This window comes from Desmodus rotundus, chromosome 9, assembly GCF_022682495.2.
Source record: "Desmodus rotundus isolate HL8 chromosome 9, HLdesRot8A.1, whole genome shotgun sequence".
Taxonomy (NCBI): Eukaryota; Metazoa; Chordata; class Mammalia; order Chiroptera; family Phyllostomidae; genus Desmodus; species Desmodus rotundus.
In genome coordinates, this window is record NC_071395.1 from 77,100,500 (window position 1) to 77,126,850 (window position 26,351).

Below are 26,351 nucleotides of genomic sequence, written 5' to 3' on the forward strand. Positions count from 1 at the left end.
AGAGCAGACATCCTTGTGCTGGTCCTGATCTTGCAGAGAAAAGCACTGTCGTTCACTGTTAAGTATGGTGTTAGCTGAAAGTTTTTTATAGATGCCCGGTATCAAGTTGAGGAGTTCGTTGGTATTTTCAGTTTGCTGAGATTTCTTTTTTGTCAAGAATGGGAGTTGGCTGTATCAAATGCCTGCTGTGCACCTTTCGAGATGGTCATACGGGTTTCTGTTTTTAGTTTGTTAATGTGAATTACATCGATTGCATTTTGAGTGTTAAAACCAATTCTGCGTTCTGGATAAACCCCAGTTATGTATTATCCTTTACATTATTTTTGGATCTGATTTACTGAAGTTCTGTTTATTTAATTTTTGCATTTATGTTCATGAGCCTATGCCTGAAATTTCTGGGGTGAGGAGATGTTAACACCAGAAGTTTGTCTTTAGTGACGCTAAAGACGGGGGAGAGCAGCTGACACTCATAAGCGACAGGAAGAAACGGAAGAGCACGTGAACGGTAAATATGAAAGTAAATTTTTAAAAGACTTATTTCACTCCCGGTTTTTAAAACATTTTTTTATGTGCCCTGGCTGGCGTGGCTCAGTGGTTGAGTGCATGCCGGTGAATCAAAGGGTCACCGGTTTGATTCCCGGTCGGGGGACATGCCTGGGTTGCAGCCCAGGTCCCCAGTAAGGGGCACGTGAGAGGCAACCTCACATTGATGTTTTTCTCCCTCTCTCTCTCTCTCCCTTCCCCCTCTAAAAAGTAAATAAAATCTTTTAAAAAATATTTTGTGTTTAAAGCAAAGAGAATAGACCTATATTTTGGGGTTAATATATGTAGGCACATCATACATACGATAACTACAGCATGAGAGGAAGCCAGGGGTGGTAAATGAATCCATTTGCTTGCAACTTTCAAAATATTACTTGAAGTAATGTGATAGTAACTCTAAGAAGACAGAGATGAAGGATATATGGTGATACTTAGGGCAAACACAATATAAAAATAATGCCAAGAAATATAGCTAAGAATCTGGACAGAAACCCAGAAGAAAGCGGGAGAAGAGCATTTGTGCAGGCAGGTCTTCCGAGGGGGCTGGGAGCTCAGTAAGACTTAACGGTTGGGAACTTTTGTTTTTTGATGGCTGGCTGGGAACAAATTCTGTGAGGAATTCGTGGAATTCTGCAGATGATGCCATATGTTTTGAAACATTAAAGTAAATATTTAAAAATATTCCTAGCAATAAAGGACACATGGACAAAATCAAGGGGGAGAGTAGAGGTCAGGGAGGAAGGGGGGTTTGGCTGGGGTGGGGTGGAGGGATGGGGAGAAAAGGCACACAACTGTAATTGAATAACAATAAAAATTAAATACATTCCTAGCAGTATTCACAAATGGCTAAGAAATGGAAACAACACAAGTGTTCATCCGCAGGTGAACGAATAGATAAAATGAGGCATATTCTACACGGTGGACTATTACTCAGCCATAAAAAGAAACTAAAGTTCTGATACTACAACATGGAGGAAACTTGAAAATACTACTTAAAGTGAGATGAGCCAGACATAAAAGGACAAATACATAATTCCAGGTATATGAGGTACCCAGAATAGGCAAATTCAAAGAGAAAAGTACCCTGGGTGGTGTGGCTCAGTGGATTGAGTGCTGGCCTGCAAACCAAAGGGTTGCCAGTTCGATTTCCAATCAGGGCACATGCCTGGGGTGCTGGCCAGGTCCCCAGTAGGGGGTGCACCAGAGGCAACCCCACATTGATGTTCCTCCTTCCCTCTCTAAAAGCTGTGTGTGTGTGAGAAAGGAAGGGAGTCTTTATTCAAAAGCTACATGACATTGAAATACCAGTCTTGCCTTTCGAGGGGTGACATTCAGCTGGTCGGCAGGACCACAGAATTTCCCACCAGCAATCATGGCCCAATTTGTCCGTAACCTCGCAGAGAAGGCCCCAGTGCTGATAAATGCTGCTGTGACTTACTCAAAACCTCAGATGGCCACATTTTGGCACTATGCCAAGGTTGAGCTGATTCCTCCAACCCCTGCTGAGATCCCAACAGCTATTCAGAGCTTGAAAAAAATAGTCAATAGTGCTCAAACTGGTAGCTTCAAACAGCTCACGGTTAAGGAAGCTGTGCTGAATGGTTTGGTGGCCGCTGAGGTGTGGATGTGGTTTTACATCGGCGAGATCGTAGGCAAGCGTGGCATCACTGGCTACAATGTTTGAAGATCAGTCTTTAACATCTATTTATTTTTGGTTTATTATTTGAATGTTCTTGGATCGTGAATGATCAGAATAGTATTTGAATAAAAAAAGATTTAAAAAAAATACCAGTCTTTTCACATGCATCAGTCACTTCAGCCTATGAATTAAGGATCAAGTCTTTTAACTGTTTAGTTAAAGCTTCAATCACTTAAGCCTACCATTTAGGGCTAAAATCTTTAACTTGAGTTCCCCTGGCATTCCCGTGTTGGTTTTTAATGATCTTGTTTCTATGAGGTTAATATACAAAGTAAAACATAGGGTACAAAAGCTACACAACTTTGGAAGAACAGCAGCCTTCTGCCTTAGAGCCTGTCCCTCCTAGAAACACCTAAAGAAAAATAACGCTGCCAGCCTCTGCCAGGCCAGCCTTATCCTAGGCTGCACCCGGAGTTCTTTCTCCCATCCAAAATACCATCCTTTGGGAAACAAAGGAAGCTGCAGCACCATCGTCCAGATATCCTCAAGGAAGGAAGCCTTTAAAAGTGTTTTTTTTTTTTTTTTTTTTTTTTTTTTAAAGTACTTAGGATGCCAGGGGCTGGGGTGAGGGGGAGTAGGAAGTTCATTGTTAATTTGTTTGGGTTGGTAAAGTTCTAGGAATAATGGTGATGGTAGCACTACATTACGAATGTACTTAGTGCCATTGAATTGTGACCCTAAAAATGGTTAAAATGACTCCCTGGCCGGTGTGGCTCAGTGGGTTGAGTGCCGGCCTGTGAACCTAAGTGTCGCAGGAATAGTTCCCAGTCAGGGTGTAAGAGAGGTGAAATTATCTAACACGTCGATGTTTCCCTCACTCTCTCTATCCCTTCCCCTCTAAAAATCCGTTTTAAAACGTGGTTAAAGTGATAAATTTTAAGTATATTTTACCAATATATATAATACTGAGAATAAAAAGGATTGAACTCTGTGCCCATTCCTTTGTCCCTTCACTTTCTGTCACACCTTGCCAAGATACCCTGCCATGTTCATAATTAAAATGGAAATGGCTGCGTGACTTTCTAACCTCCATGTGGGTCACAATGGAATTAATTCACTCTTGATCGTTTATGGGATTTTTGTTGTGTTTTTTAGTGTTTTGCTCTGGGCTGCTTACTGGCCTTTGCTTTTTGAATGGTTTCTGCATAATATACTTGTGGCACTGGTCTTTGGCTTCTGTCCCTCCTTTCCCTTGGGTGGTACCTCTCCTTCCTCCTTTCCCACTGGCTCAGGGACCTTATGAAGGGCATACTTGACCCTGTGTGTCCTGCCCACAGCCATGGTTTTACCTTGTGACCTCGTCCCCTGACCCTTTGACCCAAGGAGGTGAGCTGTAACCTGGAGCGAGCTGTTGCTCTCAGGAAAAACTAAGAGAAAACATTCCCAGGTAGGTGGGGTGAGCCAAGCAGAAAGCCACCCCCACTTGGGGCTGAGGCGACCATTTTGGATCATTATGTGTTGCAGAACCAGCTGAGAAAGTGAGTGTGAGGAGAGGTAAAAGGATGAAGGTGGAGAGGAGAACCCGGGACGCTCTGAGAGCTCTTGGATTCGCAGTTTGCTGGTTCCTATAATGTGATCCATTCACAGAGGCTCACACCTGGCCCCTGGGGAGCCACAGAAGTGCTCCAGTTTCACATCTCCAGATCCATGGGACCCAGGGGAATTGGGGCTTGTGACAAATGGGAGCCCACTGCGCAGAGGAGAGCGCTGCATTGGGTCGGGACTGACAGGGAGGACTGAGGGTGAGCCTTGGGAAACTTGCCTGGCAGAGCAGCACCTTGCTAGTCCCGGGAGCCTGAGGGCAAGTGGGACCTGAGAGTCTTCTGTTCGGCCCACCATCTGCATCCAGCAGTGTATCGTAGACTGAAGAGTGGTTTCTGAAGCCACAGGCTTGGGTTCAAATCTCAGCTCAGTCCCTTAATGATCCTTGAGCATGCGACTGCTCCTCAGTTTTCTCTTCTACAAAGTGGGGATTGAAACAGTACCTTGTGACGATGAGGACTAAGTGTGCACACTCGGAGCAGTGTGCACGTCTCAGAGCCCTATGTGTTACTGCCACTAATGGAATTTTGGCGCCTTTCTCAGGTCCCTGTTATTTTCTTAGAGTCTAAGGAGTCCCTGCTGAAATAGCAAAGGAACGAATTGCTTGTACCCAACTGGTCCTTGTTCTCCCTCGGCTCAGGGGCAGATGTGTGGGGATGCTGCCTTCATTGTGGGGAACATTTAGGAGAGCAGAGTAGTCTGGAGGAGGCTGCCCACCATAGCCTCTCCAGGGTGTCCTCATGAACAGGCTTTGTGCTGGCCAAGTCTTTTGTCCACAGAGGGCGGTGTCACTCCTGGAAACCACACGTGCCCACATCCTGCTCCTCCCCTGTCCCTGCCTCACGTAGCCCAGGCCTGAACTCCGAGCCTTCTGTCAGTCTTGCCCTCAGTGCGCCATCTCATTTTGCATCCATCTTCAGACTGGTTCTGTACCGTTTTCCTGGGCTAACAGTCTCATAGAGTCTAGCACAGTGCTGCTTTATGCACCCGGGAATCTTCATGATCAGGATTAATTATAACACTGGCCACTGGACAATGAGTTGGCTTCCCCGTCCCCTTTCCTGCTGGCCCTGGGTGTGGGGACATGCCTCTCCTGGTGTGATTTGTTTCTAGACCTCTCTTCAGCCTGTCCCTGGAGCACTTTCCCTGGGGACTGGACACTACAGAAAGCCATGTCTTTGGCCACCCTGGGCTGTCACTTCCCCTGGATCCCTGAGTATGCAGTGGAGAGCTGGCTTTCCTGACCCCTGCCTGCTTCTGTAGCTTTTCCCAGGCCCATTCTTGCCATCCCTTTACTTCTTTCCTCAGTCCCCTGCAGTCTTCCTTCTCTCCTTGCTCCTTCCAGTCTTTCTCCTTTCCAGTCTTCTTTCTCCTTCCAGTCTTTCTCCCCGTTTCCCCCTGCCCCTCCCCCTCTCATTCGCTCCCTTTCTCTACTCAGGATAACTGTGGTACGTGGGGTCCTTTCTCTTCTGTACCCCAGGAGTCTTTGGTGCTAACAGAAGTCTTGTACACATATCTGGGCTTAGACCCAAGGTATAATCACGTACTCCAGACACACAGATTTGGCTCATTTCAAACAGTGTCCATGGTGACAACTTTGACCCATTCATTCAACAAATACTGGAGGGCTACTCAGTGCTCGGTCCTGGGCTGGAGTTACTGAGGTAAATAAGAAAAATGTGACGCCAACTCTCAAGAAGTTTAGTGAGGGGAGAAAGGAATGAGCAAACGCACAAGGTGATTTGGTTGGTAAGTGCTGTGAAGCAAATAAAGCAGGATGATGGGGGAGAAAGTGACTGAGGTGGTCAGGGCAGGCCTCACAAAGAGGTAACACTTGAGACCTAGATGATCAGATTGCTTTAGAGGACCAGGCAGTGTTCTTTGTCCAAAATAACAAGATCTGACTCTTGTTAATGTGAGCAGAAAAGGAATGCACTGGAAGGGTATCAGGTAGTCCAGAGAATGGGCGGGATGCCTGGAAAATTAGGCCAGCACAGAGGTGGTTGTCAAGGGAGGCTGGTGACCTACACCTTGACCGAAGTCATGTCTCAGCAGGCTTTGATTGGCACCCAACTGACTTTGCCCTGGATACTGGATACCATTTAGATGTTGAACCCTGGACTCACTGGCACGCCACCACGAGAGGGACCTCCAGACGGGAACTGATCACCTGCCCCAGACCCCAGGTTTGTTCTCTGCTGGGTGGCCTGTTGGAAACAAAGCTCCCACCTCATACAGAGTGAAAGCCAGTCTTTACAAAGCCCTTCTCTGTCTGGTCTCCTGTGCCCCGTGCCCTCATCTATCGCTCCTCCCTTGCCCCACCTTGCTCCAGCCACGTGGGCCTCCTTGCAATTCCTCGGCCACTCCAAGCCTGCCCCCACCTATAGGGGCACCGGCTGTTCTTTCACTTGGCTGGCTCTTCTACCTCACCCTCTCCAAGTCTTAGCTTAGAAGTCATCTTGTCCACAGGCTCGCCTCACCTCCCTATTTAAACCCAGCCAGCCTGGCCCACACGGTTCCTTTATGCCCATTTTTTCCCTTAACATACACATGCTATGTACTGACTGTCTTGCTGATGAATCGGCCCTAGGAGCCTAGACTAGTGCCTGGCATTAATTTGCCACAGCTGTTTGTTGAGTGGGTGGTCGACAGCATGGCATGCTGTTTCTGGTGCAAAAAGTCTTGGAAGACATGACCTGCCTCCTGGTTCTGTCGCCTACCAGAGGTTCAACCCCTCACTTTTCTCATCTGTAACATGGGAACCTAGTTCAAATGGATTCTTGGTCAGGAGTAAATGAGAAAATGTGCTGATTAAGCCCAATGTTATTCTCTCATCCTTTCCTGCCCGTCCATTCAAATCTAGTAAATGAGTCTCTCAAGCCGGTAGGATCACAATGAACGCTTCCATTTACTTTGGATTATATGTCATTATAAATATTAACAAATAAGACTTAAAAAGGACACCTTCGGGTAGGTCGGACGAAAGTACAAAAATTGTGTGTGGGGCTGCAGTTTAAGGACGGTTTCTGCAGCCATCACATGGTAGCAAAACGGTGTTAAGCAGTGCACGAGAGTCTGTGTCGACGACAGCCAGAGTCCATGCATCGGGAGGTTCTGTCGGTTGGGAAGGAACAAAGGCTGGACATGCACGGGCCGGGAGGTGCAGTTCCTCGCTCTCGCCACTAGAGGTCAGGAGGTTACCGCTTCAGTGTTGGAAGACGGGCCCGTCAGGGATTGGCTAGTGGTGATGGTGGGTGGGGTGGAGACCAGGAAGGGAGGCGGTGGAGTACAGTGGCGTGCATTGGGAGACCCCGGTTACTGACACCCGACTTTGGAATGACTTTTTTTTTTTGGTGTCAAATTTCCCATCTTTGTGGGTCTAATGGATCAGAGGAAAGATGCCAGTTTGGGGTTAAAGGCAGAGCTTTGCAGCTTCTCAAAGAGCCTTTTCTTTAACAGATACATTCTGCAAGTGGTCTAGAACAGCGCCAGGGTTCTGTTACTCTCTGGGGGCCCTTCTGTCCAAGCGCCTCATCCTCCACTCGGGCTGGCTGTGCAAAAGCCCCACCTTCCAGCCTGTGGTCAGCTGGGACCATCTCTCAGGCCCCGGTCTACACTTGCACAGCCTGGCGCAGTAGCGGGCCCGGGCTGGGTGCTAGGAGTCCCAGCTTCTTGTCCCAGCTGGGCCTGCTTCCCTCTGTATCTCACAACCCCTTGTAGCTTTGCCTTTACAGAGAGGCCATGAGTCTCTTCTCCGAGTGAGGCCCTCCAAAAAGCAAAGAAGATACCCATAGTTCACCCAGACACAAGGATTGTGAAAATTCAAGACAGTGCATGTAAAACTCTCAACGCACACAAAGCCTTCTTAAAGATGGGAAAACCAACGTTTCACGACCAGCAGAGGTTGCCAGGTACTGTGTGGGGGCTGGAGTCCCGAGTTCCCTGAAAACAGGGAAAGGGCTGATGGGTACTTTGTGGGAGTCACATCATCACCCCAGGCCTCAGATGGTGGTGTGCTTTGTGTTTGCAGCAGCAGGTCAACCCTGTGTCCCCGTGAGCCCTGCCGCTGGCGTTGGTATGTGTGGGCAGCAGGCAGGGGACAGCTCTAGGCAGGCAGCTAGCAGGAACTCCCATGTGTGAGCCCAGCACCCTACTTCCCCTAAATGTGCCCAGAGCTCGGGCTGGGAGTGGGGCAGGGGCCGGGGAGCCGGTCGGCCCCCGCTGTGGTAAGGCTGCAAGGCCTGGGGCAGGTTACTCTCCCTCTCTGGGCTCTGTTTCCCGTCAGTGCAGTGACAGGTTAGACACGGAAGTCCTTTGGTTGTGCACTTGCACATCCACGATTCCAGAAGGCCCCTAGGTAGGCAGGAAAAGTCTGGGGCTTCCGACCCAGGCCCCCAGCCTTCAGCCCCACTTTGGAGATTCTGACTTGGGGTACAGACAGGCCTACCAGGCAGGGTGTCTCTCTCAGTGTTCCCAGAATCAAGGCCTTGGGCTGTTGCCAAGTATTCCTGAAAGGGACATCAGTGGCCACAGTATGGCCAGGATGCATGGGCAACCACCTGAGGTCCCCCCAACACCCAGTCCCAAACCCTGAAGGTCAGGGGAGGCAGAGCAAGGGAGGAGGAGGGTGAGGACAAGGAGGAATTTTTGCTCTTCATGCAAAACAAGGGACCCTTTTCTGTCTTGACTGCAGCTGACCTGATGTTTCCTCTGGGGAAGAACGAGAGGCAGGATCCATCCTCCAGATTCCTTGGGAGCACGAAGTGATCAGAGGTGGGCAAACAGTCTGAGGGCTGAACCTGTCGCCACACCAACGTGATTCCCCACAGGGCTTCCGGCACTTCCTCCACAGCTGCAGCCCCTGCTGGCCTGGCAGCCAGGGATGGGGAGGGAGTGGGGCTGGGTGCCATCACTCCTGGGCCCCACTCCTGCCCTAACAAACCCTGCGCCCCAGAGATTCCCAGAGTCCCTGGCCCAATCACGGGTCTCTCCTCTGCAGGCCTTTGCCGACCGTTTCCCCTGCCTGCACTGCCCTTCGCTTTCGTCTGCCTAAACACGCCGCGACCCTTCCAGGCCTCGCTGCAGCGTGACCTCCTCCATGAAGCCCTCCCTGCCCTCCCAGCAGAATCCAGAGCACTAGCAGGTAGGCCAGGCTGGCCTGGGCAGTCCTCACTCTCGCTGTAGTGGTTTGTTTCCTGCTCTGTGACTAGACTGGGAACTCCCTGAGGGCGGGCACTGGGGTTCATTCCTCTGTCCCTGGGGGCTTGTGAAATCCTTGAGTGAAGCCTTTGCCAAGCGCCTGTGTTCACTGGGGGCTCTAGGAGCTTCACTAGATTCCTGGCTCTCAGGTCAACTTTTTCCCGCCTGCCCAGTAAAGCCAGAGACAAACAGATGTGGCCAGAGTCCTGTCCCCAATCTCCTCCTCCCACGCCCCTCTTCCTAATGTCCCCCTTGGTTCTCACCGGCCCCATCAAGGCACCCCTGTACTCCTGTTCTCTCAGCCTGGATCCCCTGTGACTTACTGCTGACCTCTAGTAGGGTCCTCGCCTCCTGGACGGCCCCTTCCCTGTCCCTGGAGTGGGTGCTGAGGCCAAGCTCCTCTTCTCCGACCTCTGGCCCTATCAGGACCCAGGGGCTGAAAGCAGAGCTGGCCCTCTGCCCTCGGTGTTCCTCGGGTCCTCTGAGGAGTGGCCGGGTCCTCCGTGGCCTCCGGGGGGGGGGGGGGGGCTGCAGCAGTTCTGTGTCCGAACAAGTGTCCTGGATCTCCCCCAACGTGGGGGCTGAGGCCCTTGGTAGCAGCTGAGGAAGCCCAGGGCCAGGCCTGTGTTGGGCCAAGTGACAGGCAAGGATGGGTGTGGTGGCAGGTGGGGGCTGGTCAGTCGCTGAGCACGGCCCCAGGGAGTTCGTTGGTGAGCGTGTGCCAGCGTTCGATCCGCTTGTCTTTGTTCTTCAGGCAGTCAAACCAATGCTTCAGGCGCTCGCCCTTGGCATTGATGCCCAGAACAACACCGCCTGCGGGAGGGGAGTGGAGAGGGCAGCCAGGGGCCTGGGCTGGGGGCAGGCGCTCCCACTGGCCCATCTCTCCGGAGCCAGTGCTGCCCCCCACCCCCTCCCAGTTCCCTGCTCCAAGGCCAGACTCTCCACCTTGCCTACGGAGCTCTAAGGGTGGACAGTGGTCCTACCGCACTGCCGTGCTCTTAGCCGCCCCTGCCCCAGATCAGGGCCTGGGGTCCTGCCCCCACTGCTACCCGACAGTGCACTACCAGGGCAGTGCTGGGCTGAGTTAGGGGCAAAGGGGAGGGGACAACAAAAGACAAGAAAGGGCCAGGGGAGCCCTCCTGTGCACAGACCACTGTGGATTTGGGGCCACGAGGGCTCGGAGTCCAGCCTGAGGCGCTGACTAGCACCATCTCCCCCCTGCCCCACCTCAGACTCCTGTGTGACCCTGCAGGCCCCTTTCCGTCTCTGGGCTTGTCTCTTCTGCGGACATATGGAGTCAGACTGGACCAGGTCTGAAGCCCCTCGTGTGGGGGCAGGTGGCCTATGGCCCCACATTTCCCCAGAGGCCAGGACGGAAGGGCTACAGTCTGATTCAGGGCCACCGCCCTTCACTGAAGCCAGAACAGGCATGTGGCTGAATGGCAGTCTCGGTGTGTTCTTACCAATGAAATCGTTGGATTTTCCAATGTCGTAATCCCAAACAGTGACCTCCAGGGTCTTCTTGGCCAGGTCCCCATGCTTAATCTCATAGCAGAACTCCTAGTGGCCAGAAGGGGAGAGTCACGGCTAACGTCGTGTGGCCAGGCAGGCTCTGAGGGTGTGGTGAGGGCACGGACCGAGGGGTGGGTGGGTGAGTGGGAGGGCGGCCAATGCCTGACGGTGGCGATGGTAGATTCTCAGTGAGCTTGCTCACAGGTGCCTGAAGCCTGGCAGGGGTCCTGAAGGTCCCCTCATCCCAACCACCCCCCCTTTTGTCACTGAAGCCTCTGTCTCCAGATTCCCAAGAGCCTCCTTATTGCCAAAGCAACTCACATTTCTCAGCCTTGCTGCACTTGACTTCTGTTGGGTCTAGCTCTGCTGACCACTCCCTTCTTTGTGGAGTCCTGTCTCCCACTGGTTTCCATGGTGCTCTGGTGGGTGGAGCCCCTCTCTGGACGCGTCTCCTCTGTCTGTCCCTGCGCCGCTCAGGCTGTGCCCGAGGTCCCTGTGCTGCTCGCCCTTCTCTTGCTCCTCGCCCCAATCACCGCCCCCCCCAGCATCCCCACTTCCACTCCTGCTGCAGGCTCTGTTCCCCTTTCACTCCATGTCCAATTGACCACAATCCTGTCACTTCCATCCTCTGAAGATCTTTCTAGGCTGCCCCTCCCCTCTGTTTTCAGCACCCAGGCCTGGTTCAGCCTGGCCAGAACCTCTCCCCTGCCGCCCATGGCGAGGGGCTCTCCTGTCAGCCCCTTCTGACCCTCTCTTCCTGTCCTTCAAGCTGTGACCCTTGGGAACCCAGTTCCTCCCAGTCCCCTTGCCCCGGGGGAGAGGGAGACGACTTCCTGTGGCATCGCCAGCCCTGTGTACCTCGTTGAACTCTGGGTTCAGGGTCTTCTTCTTTACTGCTGTCTTATGTTTGGATTTCTTGTCCACATCTGGCTTCAGGTATCTGGAATTATAAGCAGCGGATAGGCAGGCAGAGGGCGGGGAGGCTGTGGGCACACATGGAGCCAGCAGGGCTTGGAAGAGCTTTCTGTCCTCGGACAGAGATTTATGGGCCCCCTGCTCACCCTGGGCATCAGAGTCCCCCGCACTGCTTTGTGGCAATGGTGGGCGGTGAGCTACCGTGGAAAAGACAAGCCGTTCCTTCCTCACCTGGACTGCTGTTCACATGCCCTTTCCTGGAATGTCCTTACCACGAGCCCCTTGGTCCCTCTAGCAAAGAGGGCTTTCCTTGATCCTGCAAGTCCGATGTTCACAAAGCCCACATTTCTCACCAGAAAATCATTTTACCGGTGTTTGTCCCTTGTTAGAACTTATCTTTTTTTTTAGAGTAGATTTATTAAGATCTATAAACTTCATCTTTCTAAAGTATAAAGCACAGCGGTTTCTAGTATATTCCTGGAGTTGTGCAACCATGGCCGCTCCCTCACTGGGGCTCTGAGGAAAGAGACAGGCCTCTGGGGCAGTAACCGATGCTTCCCAAGGGGAGAAGGAAGCCTGGCTTGCGGGTCAGCCCCTCCCCCCCTCCCTGCCGGCATGAGTGCCTTAGACTTTGATGTCTGCCTGTGAGGCTCGGGGAGGTAGAGGGAACTGCCCAAGGTCACACAGCTGCTGGGCGCAGGGCTGGTGTTCAGAAGCCTGGACAGGAGGCTCAGAACCTCTCCTCTGCAGAGCCGCTCGGCCTGTCCTGTATAGAGGACTGGGTAACAATTTCTAAGCCCCTGCCGAGGGCACCCTGCAGTGGGGACCGCGTCTGTCACCCACCACCGGCTCCCTGGCACTCATCTCAGCGCCGGCACCAGGCAGGTCAGTAAACATCTGGTGAACACGTTACCGAATTCCTGGGAGTGAATGACGCCCCCAGAGCCATGCGCCTGTCGAGTTTCTGCCTTCCTTTCGCCCACCGGCCCTCCGGAAAGGCCACCAGCTGACCTGCGATGCCCTCGACACAGCTGAGCACCATCACCTTAAAAGTCTTTGCTGGGCAGAGCTGTCGTTCAGAATGGAAGGGCAGATACTGAGCTTCCCAGACGAGAGAAAACTAAAGGAGTTCATCATCACTAAACCAGTATTATATGAGATGTTAAAGGGGCTTAGTTAAGAAGAAGATCGAAACTAGGAACAATAAAATGGCAATAAACACATGTCTATCAACAATTGAATCTAAAAAACACACTAAGCAAACAAGAAGAACAGAGACAGAATCATGGATACGGAGAGCGTTTTGATGGTTGCCAGATGGGAGGGGATTGTGGGGGAATGGGTGAAGAGGTGAGGGGATTCAGAAATACAAGCGGGTAGTTACAGAACAGCCGTGGGGATGTAAAGTGCGGTATAGGGAATGGAGTAGCCAAAGAACTTATACGCATGACCCACGGACATGAACAAAGGTGTGGGATTGCCTGAGGGAGTGGGAGATACTGGGTGGAGGGGGGAAAGGGGGAAAAACTGGGACAACTGTAATAGTATAATCAATAAAATATAATACAAAAAAATCCTTGCTGGGGACGTCAGCATCATGGCAGAGCGAGAAGACTTCTTTGTTTCTTCCCTTAAATTAATAACAAGCTGGACAACTCTCACTCAACAAAGGGTCCCCTGTTCAACACAAACACGCTTGAGAGCTTCATGCATCAGAACATCTGACGGCACACTGGAATGGACAGGGGAGGCGGGACCGGGGAAGGTCAGGGATGGTGGCCACAGAGGCAGTGTGGCGCCTGCCGTGGCTCCAGAGTGTGGCAGTGGAGGGAAGTCGGGCTGCAGCCCTCACACTCGGCCCAGAGAGTAAGAGGGGCGGAAGCAGTGTTCCCCCAGGAGCAGACATCGCCCTGCCCCATGTCCGGTTGCGGCAGGCCCCGGTACAGGTGGCTGGGAACCTTAAACAGCACAGCGGTGCCAACAGCCATGGCTGGCAGCGACTGGAAATGCCGTCGCAGAGAAAGAGAGTCCATGCTCATGGGTTGGAAGAATTAACATTATTAAAGTGGTCACATTACCTAAAGCAATCTACAGGCTCAATGCAACCCCTATTAAAATCCCAATGGCACTTTTCAAAGAAATAGAACAAAAATTCTTCAAATCTACAAAAGACCCTGAATAGCCAAAGCAATCCTGAGAAAAAAAGAATCAAGCCAGAGGTATCACACTACCTGACTTCAAACCATTCTACAAAGCTACAGTAATCAAAACAGTACAGTACTGGCAGGAAAACAAACACAGACCAACGGAACAGAAGTGACAGCCCAGAAATAAAGCCACACATCTATGGGCAACTCATTTTTGGGAAAGTAGCCACAAACATACAAAGGAAAGTCTCTTTGATAAATGATGATAAATGTTGAAAACACTGGAAACTCACACAGAAAGGAAAGGAACTAGACGTACCTGATACCATACATGAAAACTAATTTGAAATGGATTAAAGACTTGAGTATAAGACCTGAAACAATAAAATATGTGGAAGAAAACACAGGTACTAAACTTATGGACCTTGGTCTCAGAGGGGTTTTTGTGAACTTGACCCCAAAGGAAAGGGAAGTGAAAGCAAAAATAAACAAGTGGGACTATATCAAATCAAAAAGCTTCTGCACAGCAAAGAATCTGTCAACAAAACAAAACGGCAACCAGCCGAATGGAAGAAGGTATTTGCAAATGATCCCTCCAAGAAGGGGCTAATACCCAAAATATGTAAAGAACTCATAACTCAACAAACAAACTTGGATTAAAAAATGGGCAGAGGATATGAATAGACATTTTTCCAAGGAAGACACACAGATGTTATTTTCATGCTCAACATCACTAATCATCAGGAAACGAAAATCAAAACCACGCGAGACACCACCTCACCCCGTTGGAGTGGCTGCCATCATCATCAGCAAGGCGACAAACTGGGAGGAGCAGAGGGGACCGTCGTAGCTGCTGCTGGGCATGCAAGTGGTGCAGCCTCCGGGACAGCAGTAGGGAGGCTCCTCAAACAATTCAAACAGAGCTACTACATGACCCAGCGGTCCCTCTCCTGGGCGTCGACCCCGAACATTGAGAACGGGGTCCGTAAAGATGCATACCCTGCGCGCCCTGCAGCGTTACGTGCAAAAGCCAAGACGCGGAAACAACCTGAACGTCCTTCAGTGGAGGCCCGGATAAAGCATCTTTGACATGAATATATATGTGTATATACATGTGTGTATATACACACGTGTGTATATATATGATGGAATGCTACTCAGCCATAAGAGAAAAGATGAAATATCGCCGTTTGCGACAACATGGAAGGCTGTTGAGAGCATTGTGCTAAGTGAAATGAGTCATAAGGTAAAAGACAAGAACGGTATGTTCTCACCCATATGTGGGACACAAAACAAAAAGCAACAAATGAACAAACAAAACAAACTCAAAGATACAACAGAATGGTGGACACCAGAGGGGAAGGGGGTTAAATTACAAGGCGACGGAAGGAGAGGAGACGAGACTTCGGGTGGGGAGCACGCGACAGAGTAAACATACGGCGTCATACAGTCGTACACCTGAAATGTATATAATGTTACTAACCAGGGCTACTCCAGTAAACTCAACAATACAAATTCCTTGCTAGTTTGAAAGGCAGGAAGTGCTATCTCACTGTTGCTTTACTTTGCACTTACTAGTTTTGGGGTTGTGATTTTATTACATAAATAATACTGGTTCCTTATCGAAACTGTACAAAATACATATTGACAAAAGCTGGGGGTGGGGGAAAGAAATGAAGACATGTCCACACGAACCCCTGTCCTCTGGCAGCACTACACAGTCACCCCCGAACTGGAAACAACCCACAGGCACTTCGGCGGGTGGACCGACGCGCCACGTGCAGCTGAGCTGTCTGACGGACGGCTGCTTAGCAAGAAGGTCTAAGCTACAGGCCGTGCGTCTGCCCGGCTGAGTCTCCAATGCAGTGTGTGGCGTGGAAGAAGCTAGATTCAAAAGCTAACACGCTGGACGGTGGCCTCGATGGGAAACCCGGGGACAGAGCACTAGGAGACAGAAAGCAAGCCAGTGGCTGGCTGGGGAAAGTCTGAGAGCAGCAGTCCGCCTTGGCTGTGGAGGCAGGCAGCACTCACTGTGTATGAAGTGTACTTCCGTGCACCTGATTTTTGGAACAGGTTTCCCTTAAGTGCCTCGCCCAGATATGGTGAATGTCTTCAGTTCCTTACAAGCTTCCATAGGCTTCTTTGACCTTTCGGCTGTTTATTGGAGCTTTGTTTTCTGACCTGCCTCTTTGGGTGTGAGGAGAAAGGCCAGGGGAGCCCCACCCAGTGGGAGTATGGGCCCCCCCCTTTGGGAGTCCCCTGAAGGAAAGCTGTTCCAGGATCCCCACGCCCTCAATGCTGCATGGCCAGTGACTACCCAGTGACCCCTCGCCGGGTCCCCCTGGCGGCCACCAGCCCCAGGGCCTCCAGCCATGAACGGCTCCCCTAGGGATTGTTCTCTGTCCTGCCTCCAGCCTGTGCTGTCCCCTCTGCCTGGAGTTCCCTGCCGCCTCCCCTCTGCACTCCTGTGAGCCCCTGAGTACAACCTGCGTGGGCCAGGAGCGGGCCTGGCAAAGCCCGGAGGCCTGGCCGCTGGTCTCTGTCCCGCCCTGGCTCTGTCCTGCACTGGCCAGCAGGGCTCATGAGTCGCCTGAGCTTGGTCAGTCACCCGGGAGTAGTGTGGTGACGGTAACCGCAGTGACAGCGCAGGGCTTCAGGAGGGTCTGGTGAGGCCTGGCCCCGCCTGCACGCGGCAGTGATGGCTATTACCAGCGTGGTGCCGGTGCTGTCCCTCATACTCTGAAAAGCTGGATTGGGGGTCAATCTTCAGCCTGGGAAAACTGAGGCACATGCTATCCGGGGTGAGGCGTAGAAAAATAAGGGTGCTGACAGAAGGCCTTGGCCCATCTAGCGCTGCACCCATACCTGGCACTTCCCTGGCTGAATCTCTTCTCAGTTCACAGGTGCCCTGTCTTGGGGCGCAGGCCGCAGCCACGGGGGCACCCTGCTCCAACTCTGTTGTACCAGGTGAGACCTTGCTTTCTGGATAACTCAGCAGAGGCCCTGAGTTCCTGTCAACCTGGGGAGTGGCCATGGAGCCTGACTTTAAAACATCACAGCATTTTGCTTCAGACTGTATCTCCTGCCATAAGTGAACTCCAGCATTACCGTTACAGGCGGTGGCACCTTGCTCCCCTTTCCAGTCCCTTCCCCTTCTGTCCTCCTCAGACCACCCCCTGGGGCTGGGGCCCTGGCCCATGCGACTCAGTTGGAGTGTTGTCCTGTGAACTGAAAGGTTGCTGGTTCAATTCCTGGTCGGGGCACATGCCTGAGTTGCGGGTTCGATCTCCAGTCAGGGCGTGTGCAAGAGGCAACCGATTGATGTTCCTCTCCCTCTCTCTCTCCCTCCCCACCTCTAAAATCAATAAGCATGTCCTCAGGTGAGGGGGAAAAAAAGTAAGAAACGGCCAGAAACGGCATCACACTGTGTTCAACCGTTCTGCAGTTTGCATTTGGGCTTAGCATGTTTTGGAGAGCTGTCCATGCTAATCCTTCTAGTCCTAAGTATTCATTTTTAGCCACGCAGTACCCATTCTATGCTTATGCCACACGCTGTGAAGCTGTGCCTCGGCTGATGAATGCTTGGCTTTTTCCAGGTTATCACTGTGAGGAGCAGGGCTGCAGTAACAGCTTCCCCGGGCAGGGGTTTCTAGGATACAGAGAAGGGAAACGATGCAGCCACAGGGCGCACCACTTCCTACTTTACTGGAACCGCTGACTTTCCCGCCAGGGGTCATGGAGTATCCTGTTTGTCTTCTGGCTGCTCCCAGCGCTTCCCTGCTCAGGGGTCTCCGATCCACTGGGCATCGTGGTTTTGCTAATGATTGATGTGAGGGCCCAGTTCCTTGTTGTTTTTTATGTGGAAAATGAGTAGCCCCTGACCTTCCCCACGGGTCCTGGTCAGCGCCCCATGACACCTGGGTGCTGCCCCTGGAGCCTGGCGGCATCGGATTTAAAAAAATAACAGCTTTACTGAGATATAATTCACATGCTGTGCAAGGCACCCTGCTCAAGTGTATATAATTCAACAGTTTCTAGTCCATTCCCAGAGTTGCGCAGCCACCATCAGGTTCTGCAATGTTTCCATCGCCCGGGAAGAAACCCAGCCCCCATCAGTGGTCACCCCTGTCTCCCCCAACCTACCTGACCCCTGGCAACTACTCGTCTGCTGTCACTGCGGATTTGCCTGTTCTGGACATGCCTTGTAAACGGAACCATAGCGTACGTGGCCTTCGTGGCTGGCTTCTTAAGGTTCACACACGCTGTAGTGTGAATCGGCATTTCACTCCTTCTTACGCCAAATAACGCTCCTTGTGTGAGTGGGCCGCATGTTGCTAATTCAGCAGCTGGCGGGCAGTTAGGCTGTTCCGCCTGCTGTCTGTATGGCCAACGCTGCTATGGACGCTCACACGCATGTTTTTGTGGGACCGCTTTCAGTTCTTGGGTACACGCCGGGCAGTGGGATGACCGGGTCGCGTGGTGACTCCAGGCCTAACCTTTTGAGCACCTGCCAGGCTGTTTTCCAAAGTGCGCCATTTCTGTCATCTCACTGACAGAAATATGAAAGCCACCAGTGGGAAGGGGCCGCAGAGTTGTGCCATGTGGCAGTACGGGCCTCCCCGTGGCCTCTGTCCCCTGCACCTTCTCAGCGCCCCTCAGGCCAGGCCTGTCCTAACCCCTCTGCTCCTCGGAGCGGAGAGGAGCACCTCCTCTCTGCTGAGCCAGATCCTCCCCATGCCCAGCCTTCGGGACAGCCTCGCTGTGAATGCAGACTAACATCCACCTTGGTTTGTGGGTGGCCCAAAGCACCGATGGCGGGCACCGTGACGCCTGCTTCATCCATCCCTACCTGAAGGGCCACCAGCTCCTGCCTGCATCTCAGAGCGAGCAACCCGTGCCCCTATCTGGGTATGGGTTCACGACTCGGGCCCAGGTTGCCTTGCACGGCCCCTGAGTTAGTGTCTCTCCCCAGTGCTGCCACGAGCCCCAGCTGGTAGGGCTGGGCAGAGCCTTGTGTGCACCTGTGGCGGCAGCGCAGGGCTGGGCAGGCAGGCAGCACCAAGTCCACTGCGGAGTTCCTTCACCGGATCTCCCGGCCTCTTGGCACGGGCTGCCCCCTCCCGCCCCTCCTGCAATCTGCTGTGGCCCCTCCTGGGCCCTGCGGTCACGGGGAAGTCCAAGTGGAGCATCAGGAGATAACTACTCTCTATCTGTGTGACCCCGGGAAGCCACGCAACTTCCACAGGCCTCAGTTTCCTCATCTGTGAAATGGGGCTGGGTAAACTTAACCTGTGGAGTTGCCAAAGGAGCACAGAAGAGAGTCGTTCCTGTGGCACTGTGCCCACTGTGCTGCAGGCGCGCGGTCTGTGCTGGCCCCACAAACCACTTGACCTTGTCACATGGGCCTCCTGTCCCCTGAGGAAACTGGAGGAGGAGGTGGCTGGCCTGGCCACACACTCACATTTTCACATAGGGATCCGAGTAGCCGTTGGCATCCATGGCAGCCAGGTGTGCACAGCGCACAATGCCGACCAGCAGGCCCTGCTTCTGCGAGCTGTACTTGAGGGAGATGAGGATGCGGCCCCGCTCCTCCAGGGACTTGTCTTCCGTCTTGTCCACCTGTGGGGCAGGCAGTCACTGGGCTGTGCTCCCCTGCTCCCATCCCTTCCCTCAGCCACGGGCCACCAAGGCCATCCATGGGCCCAGGACAAATGGAGCAGGTGCTTCCCAGAGCTTCTCAGGGTTCAAGGGTGGCCCCCTTTGGGAAAACATGGAAGACAAAGCTTTGACACATTCCCACGCCCAGGGAGAGCCGGGAGGCTGATGGAGGCCGTCCAGGCCTGTGCCCACCTCTGGGATCAGACCTCAGCTCTGGGCTGCACTGTCTGGCTTCCCCACTGCAGCCAGCCCGATGCTTCTCCATTTCTCATCCTCTTGAGGTCACCTGTTCCCACATTCTGGCTGCTGCTCACATGGACCCCTCTCCTGCACCCTCTGTCCACCCAGACACACCCAGCTGGAGCCCCAGGGCTCCCAAGGGTCCCTCTGCCAGGCTCCTCTCCCACAGAGTCTCAGCCATGTCCCTTTACCCACAACTGTACTCTGCCTATCACTAAAGGGATGCCCCACATGGGCCCTCGTCGGCAGGGGCCACGCCTACACCTCCTTGGAGATGGGGTTCCTGTGAAGTGAGGGAAGGATCGATTTCTCCAACTCCCACACCCAGAGCAGACATGGCTAATGGATCACAGCACACACCCTGAGCTCAAATGCAGCCTCAGCATCTTTCTCAACACAGTGTTCAGGCAGCCTAGGGGTGGGGACCAGACTAGGCAGGTGCGAGTCAACTGCCTGCCCCTCTGGCCTAGGGCCTCACTAAACCATGGCTCTTGTGCTAGTTTGTGTGATGTGTGAAAATTAAACAATATAAATGAGCGTGGATATTTTCAGCTATTTCGGGGGGTGGTATAAATGCTTTGGGTCATTTCATACGAAGACCATTAAACTGGTTTATTACTCAGCACTTACGGAGAACCAATCAGTTCTCAAGACAACATCAAATCTAAAACGTATCATGAAAACGTGTCTTCACTGCCAGAGCGGTCCAGTCCCGTGGTGACCTCGTGTCCCTGAAACCAGACTAACGAGCCCCTAGCAGAACCCCAGTCACGCCCCGAGTACAGGCACGCACACTCTCACCCATCCATGTGCACACACACACCCTCACACTCTCAGTCCACACACTCCAATGCGCCCACACATGCACACTCGTGCACATGCAATACACACTCACACAGGCTCTCATACACAGCTCACACACGCACCCCCACACACAGGTGCTTCTTTATGCTGGGGATCAAATCCCAGGAACACAAGTACAGTAGGAGTTGATGTTGCCTTTTATAAGTGACATAGATCGTTTGGGAAAACTGGGTTACCTGTGGTTAGTGACTAATAATAAAACAAGAAAGGTCATACCCATCACACAAATGTCTATGGGTGGAGAGAACATGACAAGGGAATAACATTTGATCAAATTATACAAGAAGACAGAGCTGGGATTCTGGCAGGAAGCTCTGGCCTCCAGGTGACTTGTTCCCTGGCCTTGACCATCTGTCCCAGGGCTCAGGCCCTGCACGTGGGGCACAGCCACTGGGCTCTGTCCCCTATTGCTTTCCCCTTGCCTGGGCCTCTGGGGGCACTGTCCCAGGAAGGGGATTGTACTGGGCTGTCAGAAGGTCATGGTTTCTTAGGACCCTGGGGCCTCCTGGCCAAACCCTCATAGCCCTTGAACGGGGTGAAGGTGAGGCCTCCGACAGAGGGGAGGCAGGGCTGAGAGATGACGGGACAGAGGCTCTGGGAGGGCTCAGCTGTTGCAGCCGGCCAGGGGGCAGAATGGGCTTTGACATCATTTTCAAACAATTGTAATTTCTAGGAAGGAATTATTTTCTGTCTCCTCTGGGTATCTCACAGGCACCTCGTGCCTAACATGTTCCAGTTGACTTCCCGTGTCCCCAGCTGCTCCTCTCAAGGTCCTCTGCATCCCAGTTAACAATTCTTGATCCTCCAGGTGCGCGGCCCCACACGCAGGGACGCAGATCTGCCGGCACACTCACCCAGGTGCTGCTGGGCCTGCCCAGGTCAGGCCAGGCCAGGCTCTTCTTCTCACTGCTCTCCGCACTCCTCCTCTCTGCCACTCTGAGCCCAGGGACCCTGGTAAGGTGTAGTTGGCTGCCCTAGCCCTTGCCTAGCACATCTCATTCAGGGTGAAGGCCTGAGTCCTTCCCAGCTTCCCCACCCCCAAACCTCTGCTCTCCACTCCTAGAACACACTCCCTCTTTTTCTCTGCTGCACTCAATGGGCTTCTTGCCTGTGCCCCCAGCAGGCTGAGCACATGTCATACAGGGAACACGCTGCTGTTCCCTCTGCAGCACGGGGAGTCCCTCCCCAGCACTCATCTAAACCCTCAGCCCTTCCCATGCTGTCCTTGGCCTTGATCACTGTGATACAGGATCTGAATGAGTGACTTAACCCGTTTGGGTCTGTCTCCTGCTCAAGTTCCATGGGGGCAGGGATTTCTGTCTCCCCAGCACCTGCAGCCATGCCAGACGCAGAGTAGGTGCTCAGTAAATGCGGCTGGCCCTGAGCTCCCGCAGGGAGGGCCTACTCACCGGCAGCTGCTTCTCCAGGCAGATGCTGAACGTCTTGGTGTGGTTGGGTTTCAGCTTTTTCAGGGGCACTCTTGTCTCCCCGATGAACTCGTTGTGGCGGAATTTGTCCTCATCACACACGGAGATCCTGGAAGGCAAGGGCACGGCCACCGCTCAGACACACCGGGCACTCTCCGCTTCCGCGGTGGGCGGGGAGTGGATACGGTGCGGGTGCGGGGGGCCCACGGCCGGGGCCCTCACCCACCGCAGGGTCTTCCGAATCATGTCTTCGTCCGTGATCCCGTAGTAAGTGAGGGTCTCGTTCCACGTGGGGTTCAGAGTGTTTCGGAGGGTTTTTGTTCTGAGCTTATTCGCCTGGAGAAAGCAAAATCCTGTGAGTGAGAAGGAGTACAGTGCGTGGGCGGAATAATGTCCCCTGAAGAAGACCACGTCCTCATCCCCCACCCCCCCAAACCTGGGAGTAAAGGGGAATTAAGGTCGTTAACCAGCTGCCTTTAAAATGGGATCATCGCTTTCTTTTCAGGCGGCTGCGAAGATGGTGGACATTCGGACAGAGTGAGCCTGTCAAAAGCAGCCCACCATCTTTCAAAATAAGAAGAGGGTCCTGCTCGGAGAAACCGGCAAAGAGAAGCTACCGTGATACTACAGGAACGTCGGTCCGGGTTTCAAGACGCCCAAGGAGGCCAGCGAGGGCACCTACATTGACAAGAAGTGCCCCTTTACTGGTCAGGTCTCCATCCGAGGGCGCATCTTGTCTGGCGTGGTGACCAAAATGAAGATGCAGAGGGCCATCGTCATCCGCCGAGACTACCTCCACTACACCCGAAAGTGCAACCGTTTCGAGAAGCGCCACAAGAACATGTCAGTGCACCTGTCCCCCTGCTTCAGAGATGTCCAGATCGGCGACATCGTCACAGTGGGGGAGTGCCGGCCCCTGAGCAAGACGTGCTCAAGGTCACCAAGGCTGCGGGCACCAAGAAGCAGTTCCAGAAGTTCTGAGACTGGACCCTGCCTGCGCCCCCAAACAAAATAAAGTTATTTTCTCAGTCAAAAAATAAAATAAAATAAAATGGGTTATCTAGGCGATCTGGGGGGGCCCAGTGCAATCATCGGGTCCTTGAAGGCAGGAGAGGAGAGGAGAGCCGGCTTTGCTGGCTCTGAAGACGGGAGATGGGTAGCCTCTCTCCACTGGAGACGGATGGGACACAGCTCCTCCTGTGGAGCCTCCAGAAGGGACCGCAGCCCCTGACACTTGGGACCTATGTCAGACTTCTAAGCTACAGAACTAGAAGGTAAGAAATTTGTGTGGTTGGAGGCACTCCTGCAGCCCTACGGGGGCTCCCTGCTCAGCTATGTGCGTGGGTATGTGTGGAGGTGGCATGTGGGGGATGTGCGTGTGTGGAGGTATGTGTGTGGGTGTGTGTAGGTGGTGTGTGTGTGGGTGTGTGTGGTGTGCGTGTGGAGGTGTGTGGGTGTGGGTGGAGGTGGTGTGTGTGTGGATGTGGCGTGTGTGGGGTAGGGTCTGCAGGAGACTGGGGCTGGGTGCGGGGCTGCTGGGAAGCCTGTGGGACTGGACTGTCTCCCTCATACCTCCTTGCCTTTGCCCAGGTTGTGCCCTCGCCCTGGAATGTCACCTTCCCTAGAGAACGCCTGTGGGGTGGTGGCCTGCCCAAGCTGCCGAGGCACCTCCACGCCTTCCTCTGTGCTTCTGCAGATCTGGGTTCTGCCACACTAGGCCCAGCCTGGGGCCGGACGGGCCTGGGTTCAAAGCGCAGCTCCAGCCCTCACATGAGCTCTGTGGAGCTCAGTGCCTTATCGCCCTCTGTGCCAGGTTCCCCACCATAAGAACGGCGTACTGGCAGCTCTCTTCCTTGAAAAGTCCTGTGGGGGTCCCCACAACTCGGCCTCCAGGCACTGCCATTCTAGGTCCCAGGAGTCTAGGGACTATGGTCACTGAGCTCCTGAGTGGGGTGTGTTCCCTGGTCCCAAGGCCCTCAGCCCGGCAAGTTCCAAGGGCAGCAGGTTGATGTGGAGCCCTGCAGCAGGAAGCCCTGCAGCGGGGAGCCCAGTGCTGCAGGGCCACTGTCACTTCCCCTATGGCCCTGGCCTCCCAGACTTTGAGTGGTTCTCCTGGGTGGGGGTGAGCCTCGGCTCTGCACACTGGTCCGAGGGTCTTTGGCTCAGCATTGGCTCAGGCCCTGCAGCCCGTGGCTACTGAGCTGTGGGCAGGATGCCTAGCTGGCCTAGAGGAGTCCCCCAGTGGCCAGGGAGGCTCTCTGCCCAGAGGGTGCTCCCATGAACGGCTCTTCTTCCCTTTCAGGCCACTTGAGGGCCGGGAAGGAACTCCCTCACTCTTGGCTTCAGAGAAAGAGGCCAGGAGAAGGACACCAGCCACAGGGCTGTGCTGCTCACACTCCCGTGTCTTGTGGCCCATGTGCCCCTTCGTTCCCCCTGGCCTCCACGAGAAACAAAACTGGTCGGTAGTCCAGTGCCCCGCTGACATGGGTCTGCACAGCTCACCCCTTGAGATGTATGTGGGCCCCAGGACGGGCTAGACCCAAATCTGAAAAGCAGACGTGACCTTCCCTCCATGAAATGTAGAAGGAAACAACCCTGAGCTGTAAGGCACATGCGAGGAAGCTGACGAAGAGCTGATCTTCCAGGGCTGAGGGTCACCTTGGTGCTTTTGTTTCATAGCCAATTTTACTAAATTTTTTTTCTCTCTTTTCCCAGATGCACCGTGCTCTTGATCTGCCTGCTGGGCCACCTGGCATGGGAACGTGGGTTCTGCGGACAAACTGGGCAGGCGCTGCCCACTGAACCCCCGGTGGCCCAGCACAGAGCGGTCCACCATCACGTTAAAGGCTCTGGCAAGGCCTGCAGTAAAGAAGCCTGATTAGCAACGTTTCCCAGTGTTATCCGGCCACAGAACCCTTTTACTTATTTATTTTTAATTTTCACCCCAGGATATGTTCTTTTTTTTAAAGAGTTTATTTATTTATTTTTAGAGAGGGGGAGGGAGGGAGAAACCAGCAATGTGTGGTTGCCTCCTGTGCCCTACGTCCCCTACTGGGGATCTGGCCCACAACCCAGGACCGTGCTGTAGATGGGAATCGAGCTGACAACCGTTTGGTTCGCAGGCCAGTGCTCAATCCGCTGAGCCACACCAGCCAGAGCAGGATATGCTTTTATTGACTTTAGAGAGGCAAGCGGGGGAGGGAGAGAGAGAGAGACAGTAACATCGATGTGAGACAGAAACGCTGATCAGTTGCCTCCTGTACGTGCCCTGACGCGGGACTGAACCTGCAGCCTCTTGGTGTACAGGACGAAGCTCCAACCAACTGAGCCGCCCGGCCAAGGCGGAACCCTTTTTAAAAACATAATATTAACCTCCAGCTAAGACTGCGCCTTATGAAATGCTGGCCTGGAACTTCTCTGGAGAGTTTCGCCAGCTCAGAAGGCAGGCAGTGCTGACCTTAGGCCCTGGGAGGTCCGGAGGCTGTGGGGCTGACTGGGTGCTCGGGTGGAGGTGAATGGCTGAGGTCCCATCAGCTTGCTTGGGCTCTGAGGCGGGTGTGAGAGCTATGGGCATCCCTGGGTGCCCCAAGCCCGGCCTGGGCTGTCACCGTGGGCAGACCCCCTCACCTTACTGGCTCCGGGCAGCAGGTGCAACTTGACATAGGGGTCCGCCAGCCCGTTGTGATCCATTGGCTTCAGTCCCTGGGCAGAAGAGAACAAAGGCTGTGAGCTGGGGGTCAGGGACACAGCCGCCAGGGCCTCCGGGCACCTGGCTCAGGCCGTTCATGACCCTCTTCACAGAAGCCCCTGGTGCTACACTCTGAGAAGGGGCAGCGAGGGGGCTCAGCGCTGGCGTGATCTCCCTCCCGCAACTGTGCCTGCCCAGGGCCAGCACGGGGTGTTGGGCAGAGCAGCCTTTGTCTTCCTCGTCCCCTTATCGTGGAGGCCAGGTGACTCACCTTTCTCTGAATGAGGCCTTCAGGGCCCGGCTTCGTCAGGCCCTTCCTTCTTCCTGTATCCCCTCCCCCCACTCTCCAAACAAAACTTCCCTCACTGACCTCAAATCCACAGGACCACCTGTCCACCCATCCACACTCGTCCCTCTGTAGCTATAGGAAAACGGTCTCTGTCCCGGAGACCAGGCTGCGTCTGTGGAGGCCACACAGCTGGCTGGCCAGCCTCGGCGGGTCCCTCCACAAGGTGGCATCCCTCACTCTCAGAACAATCGGTGTGCCCAGCCAGGGAACTAGCGGACCCATAAACAGACAGGGCTTAGCTACCTTACGCCTGCTTCTGTTTCTGAAAATTGTACTTTTTTCTTTCGTGATGGCGCACAGGGACACAGGCAGCTGCGGCGTGTGTAAGCTGAGCTGACAACCCCATGACGTCACTTGGGTGAACTAGTCAGCTGCTCCTGACCAGGCCTACCTCCCAGGGGAGCTGAGGCTCTTCTCCTGCTCCTGCCCCCACCTCAGTTTAAAGGAGCCCCCAGGTGGGCACCTCCCATCACCCACTGCTCTGCTTCTGGGAGGGGCACACAGGTTGAAGGAGTTCCTTGGTCTCCTGAGCCTTGGCTTCACCATCTGTAAAAGGGGTTAACAGTCC

At 53.7% G+C, this 26,351-nt stretch overlaps 1 protein-coding gene and 2 pseudogenes across 2 annotated transcripts in view; 2 read left to right on the forward strand and 1 right to left on the reverse strand.

Annotated features, from left to right (window-relative positions):
- Positions 1-1,868: 1,868 nt before the first annotated feature.
- On the forward strand, positions 1,869-2,248 carry LOC112308834 (ATP synthase subunit g, mitochondrial pseudogene; annotated as a pseudogene).
- Positions 2,249-6,673: 4,425 nt separating this feature from the next.
- DOC2B (double C2 domain beta) overlaps positions 6,674-26,351 on the reverse strand; it is a 30,219-nt gene continuing 10,541 nt past the window's right edge. For both annotated transcript variants that reach the window (XM_053910482.2, XM_053910483.2), the window contains 7 exons: positions 25,374-25,448; positions 21,973-22,082; positions 21,729-21,855; positions 19,019-19,176; positions 11,354-11,435; positions 10,447-10,543; positions 6,674-9,796 (listed from right to left, as the gene is read on the reverse strand). In XM_053910482.2, the coding sequence (XP_053766457.1) occupies positions 9,660-9,796; positions 10,447-10,543; positions 11,354-11,435; positions 19,019-19,176; positions 21,729-21,855; positions 21,973-22,082; positions 25,374-25,448 (786 nt within the window). In that variant the 3' untranslated portion in view covers positions 6,674-9,659. The remainder of the gene's footprint in view (positions 9,797-10,446; positions 10,544-11,353; positions 11,436-19,018; positions 19,177-21,728; positions 21,856-21,972; positions 22,083-25,373; positions 25,449-26,351) is intronic.
- LOC112308611 (small ribosomal subunit protein uS17-like) lies at positions 22,264-22,921 on the forward strand (annotated as a pseudogene).